Source organism: Schistocerca americana, chromosome 4 (genome assembly GCF_021461395.2).
Source record: "Schistocerca americana isolate TAMUIC-IGC-003095 chromosome 4, iqSchAmer2.1, whole genome shotgun sequence".
In the NCBI taxonomy this organism is placed as follows: domain Eukaryota; kingdom Metazoa; phylum Arthropoda; class Insecta; order Orthoptera; family Acrididae; genus Schistocerca; species Schistocerca americana.
The window spans coordinates 348,801,572-348,825,498 of NC_060122.1; the positions used below are offsets into that span (position 1 = coordinate 348,801,572).

Sequence of the window (23,927 nt, forward strand, 5' to 3'; positions counted from 1 at the left end):
ACTTGAAAAGCGGTCGTTCGATAAGATTTTTTCTCAGAAAAACGTTAGAGTGAAACAAAATCCATAACAATGACGAAGCAACCACTTTTTCAATTGAATTTCAGAGTATCTGACAAGATTTCCATTCTTGTTGTTTTCGTTCAGCCCAGTTAGCATCTCCAATGCGTGAAAATGTACGAAAGCGCCCTAATAACAACTTCCCCCCATAGTTGGCGATATCAATGAATTTCGCCAACAGCCGTGTAACTGAGATGTTATTTTATTTTAACTACCAGTTTCGGCATTCCACTGCGCCATCTTCAGGCCCCATATGCATCTCCCAAAATAAACTGTATTGTCATAATACAGTGCCAGATATTCTTGGATGTCGTAAGTGCAAACCACTTCACAAGTGCTTCATTCGAGGACTTGATAGCAATAAAGCAAGAGAACATCTCAGTTACACGGCTATTGGCGAATTTAATTGATACGGGCAATTATTCGACCAGCTGATATCCTCTGTCCATGATGAATCAACAGAGACTTCCTCCCGCGTTAACTGCTGACGTTTTTGAAGCCTTTCTGCTACATGATGCATTCGCTTGGTTCGATCATTCACGTATTGCTTATTATTTACTTATTATTTTCGATAGCACAAAAGTAATCGCCCTTTGCATAGTATGATTCTTAAAATATGTCGTGGGTGGATTTATACCACTCCATTAAGGTCAATGTAAAGCATCGGAAAGCCGTCCAGATAATTTTAAGGGGGCTGCCAATGCAGTCACTGCACGGGTTCGAGACAGCAATAACGATACGCCAACGTCTAATTTCTGGGTTCGTGAGGTAACACACTACCATTAAGATGTAATACACGAACGCCCGAAGTTTACGGCTTGCTAGTGCCGCATAACACCTCTGGCATTCGATCTTATCACAGACTTTACGGTAGGAGTTCCAGTAACTACGCCTTGAAATATTCCTGAGAAAATAGCCACCACTGCAGAGAAAAAGTTTCTTAGTGGGGCTCCGTTTAACAGATGCGACTCCTATTATCATTTTAGTGCAAAAAAAACACTAGGCTGACAAAGTAAATGTAAATTATGGCGTAGATTTTTTTCACTGTTGTGCAAAATAAAAGGAAAAAAAAAAAGAAATCAGCTCTCGAGCATTTGAATTTTCTATCCGTTGTTTATAGTTAGTTTATCTTATCATGTGATGTTCGAGTTGCGCGCTCTATGGACTCTCATAGGCTGACACTTTCCCACTGCTCTTGTAGGTGTATACCATTCATCATATGCATATTGGATCTACACTTCTGTTGATGATGCTTGTTTATATTACTTGCGTTGCAGATGTTAGAAAACTGGCGTATCCTTTCATTACGTATTCCATCTCTTTCACGTATAATCGGACAAAGAAACGAATTTTCGAAGCCTGAGATCTATTTTTTAACACGTTTTTATTAGTTCGTTTTCCGGTCTGTTTGTTCGGTCAAATTTTTCAGTTCATTTTGAAGCAATTCCCCGAGAAACTAGAGACTTGAAATTTTCAACATAGCTCAGACCTGGACAAAAACGCAGTATTAATCCAGTTTCATGTCTGGTGTGTGGCAGAGGGTACTTCGTGTGGTGTGTGTGTGTGTGTGTGTGTGTGTGTGTGTGTGTGTGTGTGTGTGTGTGTGTGTGTGTGTGTGTACACCACTGCTACTTCTCCCTTTTCCTGTTCCACTTAAGAATGTTTCGTGATAAGAACAGTTCCTTGATTCTCTCTAAATATTTACCTTCGACATCTTTTCGTGGGATAATCGTAGCACGGAGCTGACTACTGTAAGGAAACTGAAATAGTCCTGAAATTTACTACACGTCTCTGTTATAATCTCGTCAAATTTTTTGAAATCGATTTAAAAATTGACACGCACGAGACTAAGAATAGAAAAAATTGTATAAATAATAAACATTTTAACATAACACCTCCCTGAAACGGAGTAAAAAGTATAAAATAATTCCTCATAGCCCTATACAGATTCCCAACCTCATACAGATGACCCTGAAAATTTATGCTTGTGAACTATTAGTAGTTATAAAAATACTTGTAGAATTTAAAATGAAAAACGAGGGGTGCTTTAAATACTCGCACATGATTGATGCCTGAATAGTTAGCCTTCTGACTATTATCTATTGCATGCGCTCCACGTTTTTCGTTTTAAATTCTTCAAGTATTCTCATAGCTATAAAAATTCACAAGCACATATTTTTAGGACTATGTGAATGGGGTTCGGAATCGGTATGGAGCTATGAGAACTTACACTTTTTAGTCCGTTTTAAAAGCGTGTTATATTAAGAAGTTTTTATTTAAACAATGATTTGTCTTTGTTTGTAAGAACCTTAGTTTCAGAACCATACATAATTACTGATACCGTCATTGTCTTGCAAACACTTAAGAATCCTATTCTTCCTCGCCTTGTTTTTTAGGGCGCTTTTTTCGATGTTAATGTCAAATTCGTCGATGGGTGAACGTGTACCTTCAAAGTAACTTATTTCATAGGCTTGATGTTAAGAACTAGTACTTTCTGTAATTCAGAGCTCGCTGTAACGCATTCTCAGAGATTGAAACTATAACATCTCTATCAGACCTCCCTTCTATTGCCAGTCTCGTATTGTTCCTGGAAAGAAAGATTGTCGGTATGCCTCTGTATGGGCTCTAATCTCTCTGATTTCATCCTCATGGTGTCTTCGCGAGATATACGTAGGAGGGAGCAATATACTGCTTGACTCCTCGGTGAAGGTATGTCCTCGAAACTTCAACAAAAGCCTGTACCGAGCTACTGAGCGTCTCTCTGGCAGAGTCTTCCACTGGAGTTTATTTATCATCTCCGTAACTCTTTCGCGATTACTAAATGATCCCGTAACGAAGCGCGCTGCCCTCCGTTGGATCTTCTCAATCTCTTCTATCAACCCTATCTGGAACGGATCCCACACCGCTGAAGAGCATTCATGCAGTGGGCGAACAAGTGTACTGTAACCTACTTCCTTTGTTTTCGGCCTGCATTTCCTTAGGATTCTTCCAATGAATCTCAGTCTGGCATCTGCTATACCGATGATTAATTTTATATGGTCATTCCATTTTAAATCACTCCTAAGGCCTACTCCCGTATAATTTATGGAATTAACTGCTTCCAATTGATGACCTGCTATATTGTAGCTAAATGATAAAGGATCTTTCTTTATATGTATTCGCAGAACATTACACTTGTCTACATTGAGATTCAATTGCCATTCCCTGTACCAAGCGTCAGTTCGTCGCAGATCCTCCTACATTTCAGTACAATTTTCCACTGTTACAACCTGTCAATATGCTACAGCATCATCCGCAAAAAGCCTTAGTGAACTTCCGATATTATCCACAAGGTCATTTATATATATTGTGAATAACAACGGTCCTAAGACATTCCCCTGCGGCACACCTGAAATGACTTATTTCGGAAGACTTCTCTCCATTGAGACTGACATGCTGCGTTCTGTTAGCTAGGAACTCTTCAATCCAATCACACAATTAGTCTGATAGTCCATATTCTCTTACTTTGTTCATTAAACGACTCTGGGGAACTGTATCAAACGCCTTGCGGAAGTCAAGAAACACGGCATCTACCTGGGAACCCGTGTCTATGGCCCTCTGAGTCTCGTGGACGAATAGCGTGAGCTGGGTTTCATACGATCGCCTTCTCGAAACCCATGCTGATTCCTACAGAGTAGATTTCTAGTCTCAAGAAATGTCATTATACTCGAGCCTAATATGTGTTCCAAAATTCTACAACTGATCGACGTTAGAGATATAGGTCTATAGTTTTGCACATCTGTTCGACGTCCCTTCTTGGAAACGGCGATGACCTGTGCCCTTTTACAATCTTTTGGAACGCTACGCTCTTCTAGAAATCTACGGTGCACCGCTGCAAGAAGGGGGGCAAGTTCCTTCGCGTACTTTGTTTATTTAAATGTAGAAAAATGTAAGTTAATGTATACACAGTAAGTAGGAAAAATAATGCCGTAATGTTCGAATGCTGCATTATTTATTTGGTGCTTGACCCAGGCGCGACGTTAGAGAGCGATATTAAATGAATGGAGAATTTAAGGACAGTAGTACGGGATGCGGATGTTCGACTTCGGTTAATTGGTAGAATTTCAGGAAAATGTGGTTCATCCTCTGTTCCCCAACGGGTCGGATTAAAGAAAGCCAATGAAGCAATTCAGAGGCGGATTGAATGATTTGCTACTGGGACATTAAACATCTGTATGATACGTTACTAGAATTATACGAGCGAATTTCAAATAGTAAGTTAACACATTATTATTGCAGACCAAGTCACTTTTATTGAATGCTGCACTAAACTGCAAAGCGTCACAGCTACATGATATTATTTTTCAACACTGTGATCCAGTCTCTGTAAACAACGGTCGGAACGTTCTACCAATGGTTCAGTTCTTCGACGACTGAAATCCGCTCCTTGGTCACAGAGCCATTCGAGAACCGCTGGGTAAACGTTCCCATCGTTACAACCTCCTTCCATACGCACTCCACCACAGGTGTTCTTTCGGCTTGTAGGAAAGGTAGAAACAGTGTAATGTAAGAGCTAGACTTCCCAATCAGCATCAGCCACGTCTGCGCGGCCCTAACGAAATGGCACCATTTCAATACGGGTGGACTCGACATTGCATTTCGTTCATACACCGGCAGAATTTCACGGTCAACCTGTGTGCAGTTTAGATGTTAAGCCCACAAGAATCGTACTGTCCCACGTATTTCAATTTTGTTATACGATTTCGCTCCCTCACTGTGATTCAACCATTATATGTGTGATAACCTTAACATGAGACTACGTTTAACTTCTCTTGAAGTCCCTAATCGTAGCTGCGTGATAAGAATATACATTCGTTAATTTTTTAATATTTTTTTTACCCTTTCCATTTTTGGTTGTTTAAATTTGTGGACGATTGCAGCAGACATAAAATTTTGATGTATAAAAAACGTCGTTTTCGCTACAAAAATGTTTTAAATGGATCGTAAATGATAATAAATGTAAAGTTTCCATTACCTCATGTAGTTTGTCAGAGAATCGTCTTCCTTGCTGGAAACTGTTGCTCGCTACAAACTAGGGGATTCAGCTGAACTCAGCTTAAGTCTTCGTGTATTTTCATAAAATCGTAGCAGAAATCTTTACCGCTCTCATTTTTGTATCAACGAACTGTTGTTTTATTTTCAGTTACTCTACATATCTGCACTCTAGATTCAACAACGCAAGTTTTTATAGTATCTTTTTTGTCCGGTACAACCCGAAATTGCTTGGTCCTATACAACCCGAACAGAGCGCCTTGGAAGTTTAACATGCTTTATTCGAGCTACACATTGACACAGTCTGCATTGTGGAGAATAATATCAGTTATAACCAAAGATACAATAAAATTGTAATATAAGTAGTAGTATTCACCTGTAGAACACTTTTACAAGTATACTGAACATGCCTTGCTATTACAAATTTAGAACTACAAATCAAAAATATTTATACATCAATTATTTACGTACTTACTGATCTAGTCTGACAATGATGTAACAGGTAGTCGCTCGTGGCCTTATAGTACAAACTGTCCCGGCATTTGCCTTAAGTAATTTGGGTTAGCCGTGGAAAACCTAAATCAGGTTGGCGAAAGACGCTCGGAGCCTCTCCACCCTCCCCAATACAAGACGAGTCTGTTTAAAACATTACTACTTCATTCGGTTTATTCTTACTGTTCAGTACTGTTACACAAAGAAGTTGTTGAATAAAGTAAAAAGCTAGTGGTACGCTTCATTTCTCACTCCCAGTCACTGCACGCACCTATTGTTCCATAACGTAACACTACACACACTATCAGCTGACGACAGGACCATGGAGGCGATGCGTGGTTTCCATTTAGTGTACCGCAATTTCCCTGTTAGTAGCCCGAAAAACTAAGGAGTGAGATGTTGAGCCGAGAATGAGGATAAGGTGTTATTGTTACACACTGATCAGCCAGAACAAAATGACCACTAATGTACCAACGATATTAATCCGGCCAGGTGATAGCAGCGTCACCTGGAGAGGAATGATTACTAGTCAGACACACGCACGCTGCATGTCGTATCAGTGAGTGTGTTGTCTGTGCATAGAATGGGAAGGATCGCCTCTACCTGAGTCTGACCGAGGGAAGATTATGATTGCCCGGAGGCTCGGCACGAGCATTTGGGAAACTGTACAACTTGTCGGATTGCAGAGAGTGCTGTGGTGAGTGTCCTAAACACGTGGTGAAAACCAGGGTGAAACAGCATCCAGACCTTGTGAAGTTGGGTTGGCACTGCTCATTACAGATGCCGGACGTTGTAGGCTCGATGGACTGGTAAAGTAGGTCATGCTGCGAACTGTGGCAGAACTAACATCAGATTTTAATTCTGAGTAGAGTACAACTGTGTCTGAACACACAGTGCGCCGAACACTTCAAATATAGGCCTTCGCAGCCGACGACGTATACATGTGCCAACGTTAACACACGTCATTGGTAGCTACGACTAAAATGGGCACGTGACCATCAGCACGGGACGCTGGCGCAGCGGAAGAGCGTTACATGGTCTGATGAATCCCGATACCTTCTTTATCATGCCGATGTGAAATCGCGAATCCGTTGACTTCCAGAGGAACAGCTTCTTGACACTTGTGCTGCGGGACGGAGACAAGATGGCTGCCTCCATTATGCTCTGTGGAACATTCACGTGAACATCCATGGGTCCAGTGGAAGCTCATGCAAGACACCATGACGGCCGAGGAATATTGAGCACTGGCTGCAGTCCACGTACAATCCTTCACAACGATCACGTTTCCAAGACAGCAGTGGCATTTTTCAACAAGTCAATGCGAATGTGACAAGACCAGGAGTTTGGAGTGGTTCTAGGAACACAGTGGCGAGATCCAGTCGTTTTTCTGACTCCCCTACACGGGAGATCTGACCCCTATCGAACACATCTGGGATGTGATTGAACGTGGCGTCAGAGCTCATCGCCCCCCTTCCCGTAATTTTTAGATAATTACGTGACTTGTGTGTGTAGATGCCATGCTAACTTCATCCAGCGACCTATCAAGCCCTCACTGCCTCCATGCCATGACGCATCGCCGCTGTTATCTGTGTCACAGGCGAACGTATCGGTTGTGGTTGATGGTCATAATGTTCTGGCTGATCAGTGCACATTGTACAACTTTCGGAGTAAGTTTTTCCAGAAAACAAAAAAAGAAGGAAAAAACATAGTGGGGAAGTATTATGTGAAATAATGTGCTTTATTATTCTTATTGTTCAAATGTGTTACCTTTTTTTTCCGAACACCTGGTCTCTGTTAGCTAAGTAATCCGTAATGTTTCACTGTGTAGAATTAATTTAATAGGTAGCTGTCATTGCCTTTTTAAATAAGTTTGTCTTAGTAATCTCTTCAATCGCCTTTGGCGATTTACTGTACAGTTTTATTCTTTGCTACAAAATTTTGTTTTAAGTTTCATATTCATTCTTTCTTGGTAAGCGTAAGTTCAATCTTGGTCTTGTTCCGTGGTCATGGAGAGAGTTGCTTATGCAGTAATTATTAATGGTATTTTTGATGTGTAAAACTGACTGGTAGATGTACTTAACGGCGCAGTTAAAATCACTAGTGTTTTAGTAGATTTTTACAGTGAGCTCGACTACTATTTTTGCTTATTATTTTTATAGCCCTTTCCTGCAATTTGAGAACTGTGTTCGTGTTTTGTACGTATGTTCGCCAGAAAAGAATTCCAAGGCTAATAAATGAGTGTACATATGAATAGTACGCCGTTCGTGGTCAGATACAGCAGTACAACCTGTAGTCGTGGCTGGCATCTGCATTTATGTTCAAGCGTGCATTTCTTGCCGTCTTTCCATGTTTTTGTCCAACCCCTGTAAATCAGGAATATTGCTGGCCACAATAAACTACGCTGGGAAATTGCTAGGCTATATTAAGGTAGTTTAGTTCTGAGAAGCGTCCTACCAAAAGTTCGGACTTTTCAGGTATTTTTATGTCTACTCTTCGTATGTTGAGGTACGGTGAGAACCAGTCATTCGGTACCTCTCTTTCTGTCTTAGTTAATAGAATATTATGGTGAACAGTATCAAATCACTTAATTGCTAACTAAACACTACACACCAAAGATAATTTTGTGCGCCGAAAAACCCGCCAGGAAGAGATAAAGTTGCTACCACACTAAAACGCATCGTTGTTTTGATTCAAAATCGTGTAAATGGTCTTGTTCCTTCGTAGTTCACACTGAAGTGGCGCAAGAAGTGGTGTCGCTAGCACTAACCTGTAGAAACAGATTTTATCCGACACAATCTGCTGTCCGAAACTGCTTGTCTTACTCCTACGACACTTTTTTTTTTACACGGGAAGAATTCACCGAAAGAAAGACCCTGTCAAAATTTTAGTTGCACAGACGCACTGTAAATATTCTCAAAAATATTAAAAGTTGCCAAATTCGTAGTTCGCCAAGCGGCTGGAGAATTGTACACCCCAACTGGAGTACTGTACACCACAACTGGAGCAGTAGAGATTGCACTTGCGCAACATGGCGGGCGCATATCCTAGGTTGACGGCGCACTAGTAAATGGATAACACAACTTGGCGGAATCGTAATTTGTAAAGGAAACTTCAGTTTCATTGATAGTTTCTCTGAAATAATTGTCCATAGTTAGTGTCCACTCAAATTTGCATCTTGTTTAATATCAGTTGGTTTTGCGGTAGCGTAAGTGTTGACAATAGAAATAAAACTGAATAAATGTTCATTGTGTTTAACAGTTAATGTTAATCAGTGTGCAAAGCCACTTTTGCATTATAACATCTGACCGTGAACTGTATAAATTCGAGAAAGACTTACATGAAGTAATAAATATGCGCCAAAATAAAATTCGCAAAAATGTGAAAGAAAAACTATCAGAAATATTTACTGTACAGGGTGGCCACAACGTTCTGTTACTCTCATTAATAACAAACATAAACCAGTAAAATTAAGTAAATAATGCGAACAACCCTTCTTTAGAGGAGTTTCCGTGCGATATGAACCTTGTAGAGTTGTTCACAAGAGGCAGTGCGCTGTTACTGATGAACATCTACGGGACTGACCAATGTGAATCACAATTGACATGAACATTGTTGAGTTCACGTCTTCTTCAACCTATTAAGGAGATTGAAGAAGTCATACAGTATAGGAAGCCGCAAAATAACGAAGTTTAGTTCAAGTAAAAGTGTAGAGAATACGCCATTAATTCGTAGCTGATGTCAAATTGCACTTTATCATTCTGAGGAGACAAAAGAAACAGTCTGTTGTGCAATCGATTAATGCTATGACACATTCACGTACGAGAATGACAGTGATAAGTGTGAGTGGATTACTGTTTCCGCAGGTTTCTATCTTCTGGAATCTCAAGGCGTATTAGGACCAAAAATAAAAAAGGACTGTTTAGTGACAAAATTCTTATAATCGACCTATAAAAAGGTGGAAAAGTACAAAAGAATAATTTTCGACATTTGATTGCAAACGGTTTCTAACCAGTTGCAGAAATTAATTCTTTGCTTTTGTTCGACTGAATGACGGAAAATAACGATACTTTGCTTGAGGAGGATGAAGAAAAAACTGTTGATATAATTAATTCAGGATCCTCCGGGAAAAATCAGTGTGAGTGTCGATTAATGATTTTTTCTACTGTGGAAAGTATTTTTAAGGAAATTGTTGGAGAACATAATTTCCAATAGCTCTGCGTCATTTGAAGCTTATCAGGAGGTAAGTATTCTCAAATTTCAGTCATTTGTGCATTATCAGTTCGATTCCTCACGTCTTACGAATTGCTTCAAGTACGCCCGGTATGCAGCACAATAAGAAGCGCAACGGCCAGGACCATTTCTTACTGCCGGCCGAGGTGGACGAGCGGTTCTAGGCGCTACAGTCTGGAACCGTGCGACCGCAGGTTCGAATCCTGCCTCGGGCATGGACGTGTGTGATGTCCCTAGGTTAAATTCTGAGGTCATCAGTTCCCTAGAACTTAGAACTATTTAAACCTAACTAACCTAAGGAGATCACACACATCCATGCCCAAGGCAGGGTTCGAACCTTTGACCGTAGCGGTCACGCGGTTCCAGACTGTTGCGCCTAGAACCGAACGGCCACACCGGCCGGCTTTATTGTGCCAACTACGGAAAATAAACTAGGATCTCATTATTACTAAAATACACATTATTCAAAAAATTTCGCTAGAAGTGTGCTACAGGAATTGTGGTAATGTGATGTGTGCGCAAGAAATATTTCATTTCGATACGATAAATAAGAGTCACAACTGATGGAAGTCGTCTACAATTTAACATCAAATACTACCTTGATTTATTTTCCTCTTCCAGCCACTTTGTAAGAATTGCATGTGCAGCATTTTAGCTGTCGATAAGTGCTTCCTCTTGTTCAAAACGTTAACGATACGGTTTTTTTTTTTGTACCGTTAGGGGCTTCAAATTCGCTCAGTCACTTCGTGCGACAAAAACGATTAGTTTCAACAATTAAACAAAAAACAAAGCACCTTTTGTGCCTCTTATCTGCTAAAATTTCGACACTGCATTTCTTTTATTGGTTTCTTCCTGAGTAAAAATATTCAGAAATTGTTTCGACATGTGTGATTGAACCATTCCCTCGTTAGTGTAACGTCAGAGCTGACTCGCCTTCTGATGTGCTAACGGTCGCTGTTTTGTTTCCTTTCCGGCGGCAGCAGCGGCGGCTCGTGCGGCGGCGGCGGCGGAGGCGGCGGCGACCTGGAGCTGCCGCGCTACATGGCGGGCTACCTGAAGTCTGCGCCAGGCGCGCAGTTCCACCCGCCCGTGCCGGGGCTCGCCGGGCCCTTCGGACTGCCGCCCGCGCTCGACGCCGTCCACCCCGCCGTCGCCTTCCCGCAAGGTAAGCCGATCCGTCGCTTCTACTTCTGACAGCCAACGTGCATTATAAAAATATCGATCATCCATCTTTCTGATTAGCAGTTCCATGTATTGGCCGTGTTTGCAGTTAAAATTTTTGGATGTGAGGTCCGCCAGTTGTGCAAAACACCGTTTTACTCAGTACCCGAACATGTTTCGGCACCGCTGTGCCATCATCAGTGGTTTTTCGTTTTTATTTATTCTGCAATGTGAGCATTTTTCTTAAATGATTATAAAATTATGTGCATTTTTAGTATAAACTACAGATGGTTTCTCTTTGTAAATACCTTTACATTCGGTGTGCATGAATTTTCTGGATCACTTTTATGTTAATTACTACAAGTAGCTTGTCATCTGCAACCAAACGATGTTGATGAGAAAGTTTTTGCTGGCAGTTAACCTATCAATGGTGCGTCTTTGCAGATTTCAAACTCGACTTGTGCTTTTCCCACATGACACCCCGAAAGTCATTGATCGACGCCATTAGGTCTCAATTCTTTCCATACAGACTGTGTAAGCGTCGAACAAGCATAGCTAAGTTCGAAGAAACAGTGTTGACGACAGCTGGTGGTTTATACCAAGTAAATTAATAAGAGAAAGAACGGACCTCCCTTGGTATACTGGTCGGGATACTGCCGCAGAAGCAGCGAAAAAAGAATGCTAGGTGTAAAGTAAAGCAAAATCTCCAAGATGCTGACACTTGGCGCAAACTTCAATGCGAGATACTTTCAATCACTTGTACAATGGAACTCCGTCTCTAAATCTGGTAGCGAATGCAAGGAGAGTCTGGTATATGAAGTGTACAAGCGGCGAGAGACAATACCTTCATTGCGCGTTAGCAATGTAATGTTACCGAGGACAGCGTCACTAACGCGCACTTACTAAACACGGTTTTCCGAAATTCATTCACCAAAAAAGGTTTAGATTCATATAGAATATGATGAATATGATTTTAGACGATTTAGATTCCTTCTCAAGTATTGTTTAGCAATTACGAGGGTTGGAACTTAAATAGTGACAACTATTTATTCACAATCGCTACATGACTGCGCCTGTTACTGTCCTTCAAAGTAGTCGCCAGCGTTGTGTAGAACCCGTTGCCAGCGAAGTGAAAGGCGTAGCATACCGTCAGCAGAGCCTGTTTTGTTGATGGTGCGAATGGAGCGGTCTGCTGCCTGTCGGATCTCTGGAACAGTTCTGAAGCGAATGCTACGAAGTGGTTCCTTCATCTTCGGAATCAAATCAAAGTCACAAGGACTTAAGTTCGGGAAGTTGGTGGATGGTACACTACTCCCAGTCTCACCGACCGAACAGAGCAGCCATTGCGCAGAAAGTGCAACGGCTTCTTTCGCAAAGCTGCTCGCAGATTTAAGTTCCAACCTTCGTATATACAACAGCTCGCTACACGAACGATCCGTATCTAACGTCTCGAAAGTTGCACGGGTCGACACCCATCTCACTGATATAGATTTACAATAAGATTTCGGCACATTTATATTGTATTACACCTTTATGACATTCCTCGAAGAAAACAATCTATTGGTACATAGTCAGCAGGGATTTAGGGAATATGGTTCTTCTGGAACACAATTGGCTTTTCATTCACGAGAAGTAACTACTGCTATCGACCATGGACCTCAAGTTAATTTCATATTTCTAGCTTTCCAGAATACATTTAACGCAGTTCTCCACAACGGAATTCTAATCAAATTGCTTGTCTATGGACTATCGTCTCAGTTGTGCTTCTGAATCGGTCACTTCCTATCAGATATGTCACAGTTCTCAGTGATTGACAAGACGTATCTAATGAAAACATAATGGTATCTGAAGTTCCTCAAGTAAGTGTTGCACCCCCCCCCCCCCCCTGTTGATCTTAAGCTATATAAAAAGATTCAGAAGATAATTTGAGGAGGCATCTTCGATTGTTTGCATTTGATGCTGTTGTCTACAGTCTAGTAAAATCATCATCAGATCACGGTCGCAGGTTAGAGTCCTGCCTCGGTCATGGATGTGTGTGCTGTCCTTACGTTAGTTAGGTTTAAGTAGTTCTAAGTTCTAGGGGACTGATGACCTCAGAAGTTAAGTCCCATAGTGCTCAGAGTCATTTTTTCATCATCAGATCAAACAGAAATGCCAAATGATTTAGACAAGATCTCTGTATGCACCAAAAAGTGACAATTGACCATAAACAATTAAAAATATCAAATCCTTGACATGAATTCTAAAAAAATCCATTAAAATCGGCAATAAGATAATTCGCATAAGTGTAAAAGTTTTTCACTAAACTAAATATCTACGGATTAAAATTACGAATATCTTGAATTTGAACCGTGACGCAGACATTTTGCAGACAAGAGGGATCAGATATTGCGTTTCATCAGCAGAATACTTAGAATATGTAGCAGATGTATTAAAACGGCACTCTACATTGCTCTCATGTATCCTCTTCTGGACTGTTGCTGGGCGGTATGGAATCTTTACTAGATAGAACTGATAGGAGACTTCAAAATGTTCAGAGAAAGTCAGCTCGTATTGTGTTATTGCAAGACAGGGGAGAGACCGTCAGGGATATTGATATGCGATTTGGGGTGGCAGTCATTAAAACAAAGACTTTTTTTTATTGCGGTAGGATTTTCACCATATTTACACCGCCAACTTCCTACACTGAATGCTAAAATGTTCTGTTGAATCCCATCTACATAGCGAGAAACGACCATCGTAATAAAAGAGATATCAGATCAAGGACGGGAAACTCTAGGCGTTAATTTTTCCAACATGCTATTCTAGAACGGAACAGTCGTGACATAGTCTGAAAGTTCTATGAACCACGAGCAAATACTTACGTGTGAACTCAGATTAATCATGCGGATGTAGACGTTAATCAATATTTCTTAAGAAAACATCGATCATGTGAAGCCCAAGCTGGGCTTTCCTCACGTGACTTCCTGAATGCCGTGGATGAAGTGACTACATTGAGGTAACAAAAATCACGCGATGCCTCCAAATATCGCGTCGGAAATCCTTTTGGCCTGTATAGTGCAACATCTTGAAGTCCCTTGCAGAAATATTGAGCCATGCTGCCTCAGTATAGTGCATAATTGCGAAAGTGTTGCCGGTATAGGATTTTATGCACAAACTGACCTCTTGATTATGTCCCATGAATGTTCAATGGGATTCATGTTGGGTTATCTGGATGGCTCATCATTTGCTCGAATCGATCAGAATGTTCTTCAAACCAGTCGTGAACAACTGTGGCGTGGTGTCATGGGGCATTGTCATCCATAAAAATTCCATTGTTTTTTGCGACTTTGAAGTACATGAATGGCTGCAAACGGCCTCCAAGTAGTCGAACATAACCATTTCCAGTCAATGACTAATTCAGCTGGACCAGAGGACCCAGTTCATTCCATGTAAGCACAGCCCACGCCGATATGGAGCCACCACCAGCTTGCACAGTGCCTTGTTGACAACCTGGAGCCTGCGCCACACTCAAACCTTACCATCAGCTTTTACCAACTGAAATCGGAGCTCATCTGACTAGGCCACGATTTTTCAGTCATCTAGCGTCCAAACGATGTGGTCACGAGACCATGAGAGGAGCTGGAGGCGTTATTGTGCTGTTAGTATAGGCACTCACGTCGGTCGTCTGCTGAAATAGTCCATGAACGCTAGCTTTCGCCGCACTGTCCTAACTTATACATCCGTCGTACGTCTCACATTGATTTCTGCAATTATTTCATGTTGCACTGCCTGTCTGTTAGCCCTGAGAACTCTAGGCAAACGTCGCTGCTCTCGGTCGTTAAGTGAAAACCGTCGGCCGCTGCGTAATCCTTGGTGAGAGGTCATGCCTGAAATTTGGTATCCTCGGCAAGCACTTGACACTGTGGATCTCCGAATATTGAATTCCCTGGCGATTTCCGAAATGGAATGTACCGTTCATTTAGCTCTACCTGCTATTCCGCGTTCAAATTGTTTCAATTCCAGTCGTGCGGTCCTAATCACTTCGGAAACCTTTTCAAATGAGCCAAATGAGTACAAATGACATATTCGGCAATGCATTGCTCTTTTATGCCTTATGTACGCGATACTATCGTCATTTGTATATGTGCATACCGCTATCGCATGACTTTTGTCACCTTGTTACTCTTTTAAATTAAACTTGTAAGAAAATGTAAATTAATAATAGCCCTTTCGCAATATTAGAATTGCGAATGCCGTTCCGTACTGCCCCAAACGATCAGTTGTCAGCCTTTTGTAATTATCTTATAGTGTTCACCAGTGTGCCTTTACATTAGTTTCTCACTGTTTAAAGTGTACATAGAAATGTAGTAGTTTTTTGCCTGTTTAATTAGACTTTAACCATTAATGTCAGCATTATCGTCATGTCCAGGATTCTCCTACAGTGTATTTAAGATTTTGTTATATTTATGTTCCTCAAGTGTTGACGGAATATTCTATAATTTGCAAGACATTTGGTTCATCCTTTCATTAAATAACGAAAGTTCTGATTTGATGTTACATATTAAGTCAATGGTTTGTTATACGAGTGGCTTGTAGGTGGCTGATTATCTGGTAGCGAAGCTAATTTTAGGTGCTGCATGTAGTCGGATAAAAACACAGCGGCCGCCAGAGGATTTTATAAGTATTTGTGTATCCAAGTTCTCTTTACGGCGTATCCTAGCGACACCATGCGGTGAGTAGAGGGAAAACTTACATTCCGTTAGTCTGTATCATTAACAATAATTATTTCTGCGAGTATAAGATGTTATTGTGCAGTAAGACAGTGACAGTGGGGCACTGTTTTCCCACGCTCCTCTCCATTACTTTCTGCAGTTGCTTTGCATCAAGAGAGCTACGAACGTGTCAACAGAGATGATGGTATGTTTGTTGACAGTGGTAGGTATCTGACATACGAAACAGGCGTGTCTTCTTAGCTACCAGTCTCCGTCGCAAGGGCTCACCGGTCGGGCTTGCGACATGTGCCGCTTCTCGCGGAAGCGGCGAGTCTACAGCGAGAAAGCACAGCCCCACCGCAAATTGCGGATCGGATCGGATCGGAGCGCAGCGCACTCCGCCGCGGGTTCTTGCACGCCGCAGCCGGCGAGAGCAGAGCTGGTAATTGTTAGCCTCAGAAATCCTATTAGTCCGGGATTATTTCACTACGCGCTGTAATCCAGCATTATTGCTTCTGAACAATTGATAGCTGGCTGCGGTCCTAGGGCGGCCAGCTATTAGCGAGCGCCAAGTAGGCACGCCTACAGCCGCTACGCTGCTAAACGATCACACGGCATGCGTAGTATAGGCCTGCTTGCTCGGCCGAGAGCAGCGATTTCCATACAACCTGGATGTAGAAGTCTGGTCCCAGAGTATAGAACTGCAGCCTGTCTGCAGATTCATGTGCTTTGCATCGTCCGCCATGACGTAGTATGACAAACAAATTTCCATCGGTCTGTTCGTGACAAAGAATTGTAGACTGATTTCTTGTTTGAACTTTGGCAACATGTGATCTAATAGGCTGTTGTGGGAGCTGAATCTAAAAGTACTTCCTTTTCGTGTTCTAGTGACATTTCCTAGCAGCCATGTTGTAGTTTGGCAAAAAAATTAATATATGAGCATGTATGGCTGGTACGATCAGACAGCCGAAGTTCAACATCCAGGCAGCACACGGATCACTGGCTCAGAACGACGTCACAACATAGAGGCCGTTTCCGTAATGAAAACAGGGACGCTCCTTAACACAGCAATGAACAACTTCCTGTGAGGTTAGTATCCATCATACTGGTGATAGATGTCCGTGGTTGTGCGTTAAAATTACAGGAAAAATACAGCAACCCATTTTTACACAAACCATTTCGTTTCTTACCACATTTATGATGTCGTATACTTATATCAAATGTAAAGTTAGCTGCACTTGTTTCTATTCCGAATGAAGTAAATCTTTCATACGGATTGACGTCCGACTGCGAGGCATTTACCCTGTGGCGTGTCATGCGTTTGTTTACATCGGAAGTTACACCTACAGCAAATTACAATTTTCGTACATGTTGAGAAACGATTTATGAAGGTATTTGTGTTTTTCAGCTCAATATTGTCCTCCTTCAAACTTGATATAAGCCTCTGTATCAGTTAAAAAACGAAGGTACATATTGTGTTGCATACATTGTTTAATATTCTGTGTGTGTACTGTACGTACATTACATGCAGACATTTGCCTGTTCAGATTGATAGGGCGCACATAAAATGAATGATATAAAAATTGCGTTACGCATCAAAGAAGACCATATTTCACGGCGCAGTTGAAATTTCATTACGTTGGACAAAAAAATCCGTCGGTGAATGTGCGACCATGTTTGGCTCAAACGACTTACTCTCGTCTCGAGAATGAATTTTTCATTCTGCATTGGAATGTGCTCTGAAATACTCGGGACCTTTGCCTTTCGTGGGCAACACAGGCTTTAACAACTGAGCTCCCTATGAACGACTCACGACCCGGCCTCACAGCTTTACCTCCGCCAGTACTCCTGTCTTAGTCGTCAAAATAATTTTTTTCCGCCTGAGACGTTTCACTGTACGGCACTTTCAGATCTTGATGGATACACGGAATATGATCAATACTGAAAATGCTTACTTAACATCACTGTTAAATAAACACAAATTTAGAGACGCTGTCATTTCAGTACGTAAGGCAAGTTTTTCTATTGCAGGTAATTGTATTTCAAATATACTTACACTGACATAATTGCATGTCTATTCGTGGAGGTAATGTAAGCCCCTCTATTTTGAATAGAACCACAAAATCACTTGAAAATGGCCTAGATGCCTGAAATTAGTTGTGAACAAATAAAATGAAACCAGCACAAATGGAAAATGCCATGTTCTTTTAAGTAAGGATGATAAGTGTTGATTACATACTGAGTATCCAGCAAGATTTGAAGATGCTGTACAGCAAAACGCATCAGGAGTGCTAAGACAAGAGTACACTGTTTGCAACTTTACATTGTTAAGTAAATGGTGGCACAGTGACTGTTTAACTAACACAGCGTAGCGAAACTGGCAATACGAAACAGGAGTAGTGCGGCATATTTTACATATAAGACTAGATTGCTCCTCCTACTTATGATACTGAAGAGTCCGAAAAGAATTAAAATTAAAGTACACCTAATGTCAATAGCTGATCACCTTTCTCAATTTGTTGATTACCCGACGTTGTCTATTCTGTCACACTTTTTCATTATATGGTAAGAAGAAACCAAATCCTCACTCAAAGTGGAACTTAAGCTAGGAAATTATTGAGAAAACTCTTTTCCAGATTCGTTCAGTATTACTACTAACACAAAACATTATGTGAAAACTCCAGTTTCCTCTCTTGGCTATGGATAAATAAATTTTGAACAAGCGAAATAAATTAATTTGACCGTGACACTAATACGGCGAACTCAACTCCTCTCCGCAGTATTTTGTACCGTGCGACTAACTTATGAGTCAAACGTTATCGGAAGTGTTACCCCAACGGCACCGAAAATTCTGGATTCGACACTAACATTGGTTATTTTAGGATTTTTTCTTTCCTTTTTTATTTGACATACTTTTCACAGGGCTATCCCCACTCTTAATGGAGATTATGAAGTCTTAACCTCACCGTTAAGTTATATGTGCACCATATTTACAGTTCTCTAGGCGTTGCGTGGTTACATTGGACTCCACTCACTGACACCTCCTTACATACAAACAAATTTCAAAACGTCTTCCTGAGTATTAGGCCTCTTTCACGTGGATTCATTCATTCATTGTTGACGCATCATTTTGCACCTTGTCACAGTATGGTTGTATTGGGAAAAGCATGAAGGTATGCGATAGTTCGACATAAGCAGCGAGTGTCATCTAAATATTAGTGCCTCAAATTGCCTAAAAAATCGTGCACAGGGCATTCACACAAGGAGGTAGAGACCCAGCACCAAAAAGTAGGCAGAATAATCCGTGTCAACGACATAGTCGTGCGTAGTTGTGACAGATGAGCTGACCAAAAAAACCGAAAACAACGTAGGAAATAAAATCAAGTATTGTAACAAGCACCGTATATACAATGTGCAAAGTCTAAACGAAATATTAATTTAAAAACAGATAATTGTTTTATTTTGTGTTTCAGAACCTCACCGTCAATCTTGGAGAGCACACAGGGATGTTTTTTGCTCAGGTACATGTCCTTTTTAACATGCAGTTTGTTATGAGCATGAATCAACTATTGCACACAAATTGAATTTATTAAAACACGTTGAAATAAGTTTACAGGTGATCAAATTGTGTGCCCAGAGTCTCATTATATGCTTCGTATTTTCATAGCAGTTATTGTTTCGATGTGTCGAACGCGGACAGATTCTTATTTCATCTCGCGACACGTATCGATGGTTCCGGCGTTCAGCTTACCTCAAATGGCGTAAATGTGTTAAACGGTGCTTCAGTTGTCGCCACAGTAGCATTGATTGCCTAAGTGGTCGTTGCTCCTCCTCAGGAAATGGCTGGCTGTATCGCAACTCAAAGCTTGTCGGTCACGTCTTAAGACACCCTGTATACATCAAAATGTTTCTGCTGCCACACAGATTTTCAAATGCAGGTTTACTTAACAGTAAATACCGCTTATTTGCTGTACATAATGAAGCTGAGTTAAGAAGTCTACGTAGATCTTAAACGAGCGTCATTTAACCACATTTGTGTGTGAACCTATCAGAATCAATGTCTCCTATATCGTTCTTTTCTATTGTATATCTATAAAATATCTTTTTTTTTACTTTCCGCCCACATTCCTAGTTACAATTGAAAAACTGCCCACCAGCAGAAGTGAATGTAGTATGTGTTCGCTATACCGTGCGTGACGTACCTGAGCTACGTACGTAGTTGCAATATTCGTCGCTAGATGGAGCGGTAGTAGCGAGATTGGAAGCAGTTGTAGCTGTGACGTAATTTCAGTGAACATTTCCTCCCGTCCCTTGGATCCTTCTCTATTTTCTAATTCGTCAGTTCAAATGCCACTGCTTTTCTTAAAGATGAATTATTTTTCAACTTAGTCAAAGGTTAATGTAACTTACTGTCTTGTGGCGTATAGCGTCAAATGTAATTAGTTTTATATGCATTCGTATATAATGTGGCTGACTTACAGTGCGGTGGAGGAGGGAAAGCTACAACTGAGAGACAATAACGAACAGAGAGATCTGTTTTGGGCAACTTAGTATTTTTCTCGTTAGAAAAAAAGCACTTCATTACAATAAAAAAATGTATCGGACATACAAGTTGCAGTTTCGTCAATATACGCACACCTTTGCATTAAGAGCGTAAAAATATCGAGAATATGTACAAAATGGTTAGACTGACGAAAATGAAGGAAGAATAGGGGTTAACGTTCAAAAGACGACGAAGTCATCGTGAAAGAGACCGAATATAGGAAGGGTAACAGGTCGTATCTATTCCAAGGAACTATTCGTTTATTTACTTTGAGCGAATTAGGAAACGCACAGAAAACATTGATATCGGTAGTCAGAAGCGAATTTGAATTGAATTCTTCTCCAATGTGGCTCCATTCCATCAACCATCAGTCACATCGACGAGCTACATGTCACAAAGTATTTTCATTCCGGAGTTAACACTCACATCCACCTTGGCTTCCATAATAAATAGCAACAAATTATTAAGTTAAAATTGCACAATAGACGTATTTCAAAATATAAAGTTATCAAAAATGATGCAAAAACTAGGTGTCGAAATTAGTCGTATGGGCATCGCTTTATTTTTTTGCTGATGTTATGCGCTTATTACTGAAACTGTGTTACGTGCTGTTATTGGGAAACAGCAACGAGCGTAATATTACTTTCATCCTGTCAATAAGGCATTCCATATTCGTGTGTTGACTGATAGAAGTAGTCTTGTAGTGCAATGTGTTTGTGGTGGATCTTTGAATTTTCGTTCACTATCAAGATTGAACCTTTCTTTATAGTCATGACAAATAGTTTTTGATATCGTGTCCGTTTCAACATAAATTTTAAGATAGAAAATTACATACTCGGTGTCGTTTATTGTCCAGTTTTTTCTTATTTGTATTACGCGTATAAAAAAAAAGACGCAGAAGAAAAAAAATTGACCGAATAACAATGTAGGTGCGAAATGCTAGTAGGAACTGGAAATGTGGAACGGCTTTTACCTCTCTGGTGTATGACTTAGTAATATAGAATTTTTAATATAGCACTTTGCACATTCTATAATGAATCACTGTTCTTACAATTTTGGTTGATGTTGCAGCTTTATATTTATTTACAACATTTCAAAAGAAGCATCAGTGTAAAGCTATTTATAATAGGCGAGAGCAAGAATAGAAATACTAAAATAAAAGATTTGTCACTAAGCATGAAAATAAAAAATGTAGGCTAAATAGTCTCTTCAGATTTTGATTGTAGTAGTCGTTAAGGGGAGAAACTGATTTATAGTAATGCAGAAGTGGGCGCCTCTCTTAAGTACGCTGGCTATTGGTTGCTTTGTGCTCTCACAGTCAATGAGACGGATGGAGTTAAAAGATGAGAATGGTGAAGTCCTGCTATCAGATAATGCAGTAACTCGACGTCTGGTGTTATATACCCCCGGAAAAATAGCGGAAAAATAGGAAGGATTCGTCGAAACTATAACATACAGAATCGATGCTGCACTGCATTGCAAAGGACGAACGCGCTATAAAGGGTTTATATTATGCCCTCCCCTCCCCTCTCCTCCCCCCCCCCCTCCCGCCGTCCAGGTTTTACAGAAGCGTCCTTCTTGTCTCAATCGAGTACTCGTGGCAAATGAGTCTTCCTCAGCGCCACCAACATATCGTTTCGTTATTGCGTCTCATCGCTCTCGAGTGGTCGTTATTGTTTACATGTCGGCGCCAGAATGGCATGTCTTGTGAGATCTGTCTGATGTACAATTTGGCATTCGAACGGTGAAAGAGATGTTATGCGGGACCGTTCCACTCATTGAAAGTCGAAATAGGGAATCAGTTGTTGCAATGATAATAGTTTATTTGTGACCAAAGAGAAATTGAAAGTGGATGTTCTTGACAAAGGTGGTACGGCGACAACGCGTTTATTTGATCGAAAAATCATACGAACACGTCAAACAATATATACAATGCAATAAATGAAGTCTTTTTACTTTATGTCTTTTTTTCCTAAGTGGAATCAACAGAAAATTATTTTTCTCTTCAAATGAACTGATTTTCTCATGGTTAAAATTACTGTAATTAAAAACGTTTGTCTATTTCCGGTCTCATTTATGCACAGTATAGGCTTTTTGTTTGTCCATCCACTGCAAAACACAAACAACTGTTTGCAGGATACTCTGGAGACAGGACACTAGTAGGAAGAATATAAAGTCCCCAAGTAACCCTTGAAATGATACGAACATGAAACAGATTAGAAATAAAAACTAAGAAGACATTAGAACACGAAACAAATTTGTGTAAGCTTAAGTGGATGCGATGGGAATACGTTAAATGCAGATGTTAGCAAACGACGCTACAAAACTCTTTTCTGTGCGTACGTAATCTGCACTACGCTCAGGATTTTACAACTTTAAAACTCGGCGTAGTCAACTGATCATTTTATAAGAATTGATGTGGTCAAGAATGTAGAAAAGTGAATTTTCACCATAACCCTTCTTTGCCGGCAAGCCAGTGTGGCCGATCGGTTCTAGGCGCTTCCGTCTGGAGCCGCGTGACCGCTACGGTCGCAGGTTCGAATCCTGCCTCGGGCATGGATCTGTGCGACGTCCTTAGGTTAGTTAAGTTGAAGTAGTTCTAAGCTCTAGGGGCTGATGACCATAGATGTTAAGTCCCATTGTGTTCAGAGTCATTTGAAACATCTTTGCCTAAAATGCGAATTTATAAAATGATATAACCGGTGTGATAGAAATTATCTTCACATCATACAATATCGTACTGTAGTTTTAATGACTCAGTACTTGATTGTACAACATGTTATGCGTTATGCCTTGTAACAATATTTTATAATACAAAAATGATTGCTAGCACAATCGAACCGGTCATATCATTTTATAAACTCGCAATTTAAACAATTAAAGGTTACATTGTTAACCGATCACTAATGTTACTCACTTACTCGGATGATTGGCAGTCTATTTAAAAACAGGCACGAGACGCACTCTCACACCAGTAGTCGATTTTGACCAGAAGTTCGAACGTATAAAACACACTTTAATAACGTACGCACTAGTAACAATGAGACTTCTCATACGGGGAAGAACTTTACGCATCTTTCTCCTTAGACACTCCCCTCTTACGAAATATACGACAGATTACGGCGGAGGACTCCAAGAAACCGTTAACAGCTGTCGGAAAGCCGCATAGCGATTAATACGGAGGGCATTTGTAGGCGTGCCTCAGTGACAGACGTGCACGCTTTCTACACTTTCTTTACAAACGAGCAGAGATTAGCACACTAGGCAGCGCAGATTTATCTCGGTGCATGTAATTGCAGCTATCCGTCATGAGGTCAAAGTGACCTCTAGCTAACAGTGCGTTCTTTTGTGTCTTTCTTTTCGTTTTGTGGCTCCACCGTCAGTCATCACTCTCGTCCAACGTCGCTTTATCCCACGGCCTCCGACATAAAGAATTTCATAGTCCTTCAGTTGCTAACGTCATGCGTAACAACTCATACCGCTGTTGAATTCAGTTAACGGTAAAAGCTCTCAAAAATATCGGAAGGGTTTACTTAGATGTGGCCGTTGCACAAGAAGGATTTCATTTTCTCGGGAAAATTTCCGTCAGTGGTTACACAGTTTTGTATCCACGTGACATAATCGGTGTATTTCGTCAGGCGGTTGGATCATGGATATTAAAAGTTCACAGGTTGGAAAAGTTGATTCCGGTCGTTCGAAATCAGTAATGTGAAATAATA

At 40.7% G+C, this 23,927-nt stretch overlaps 1 protein-coding gene across 1 annotated transcript in view; it reads left to right on the forward strand.

The window, feature by feature from the left end:
• The window catches only part of LOC124612779 (homeobox protein OTX1-like), a 172,622-nt gene that overhangs the window by 30,812 nt on the left and 117,883 nt on the right, over window positions 1-23,927 (forward strand). The window contains exon 3 of the mRNA XM_047141174.1: window positions 10,794-10,975. Within this exon, the coding sequence (XP_046997130.1) occupies window positions 10,794-10,975 (182 nt within the window). The remainder of the gene's footprint in view (window positions 1-10,793; window positions 10,976-23,927) is intronic.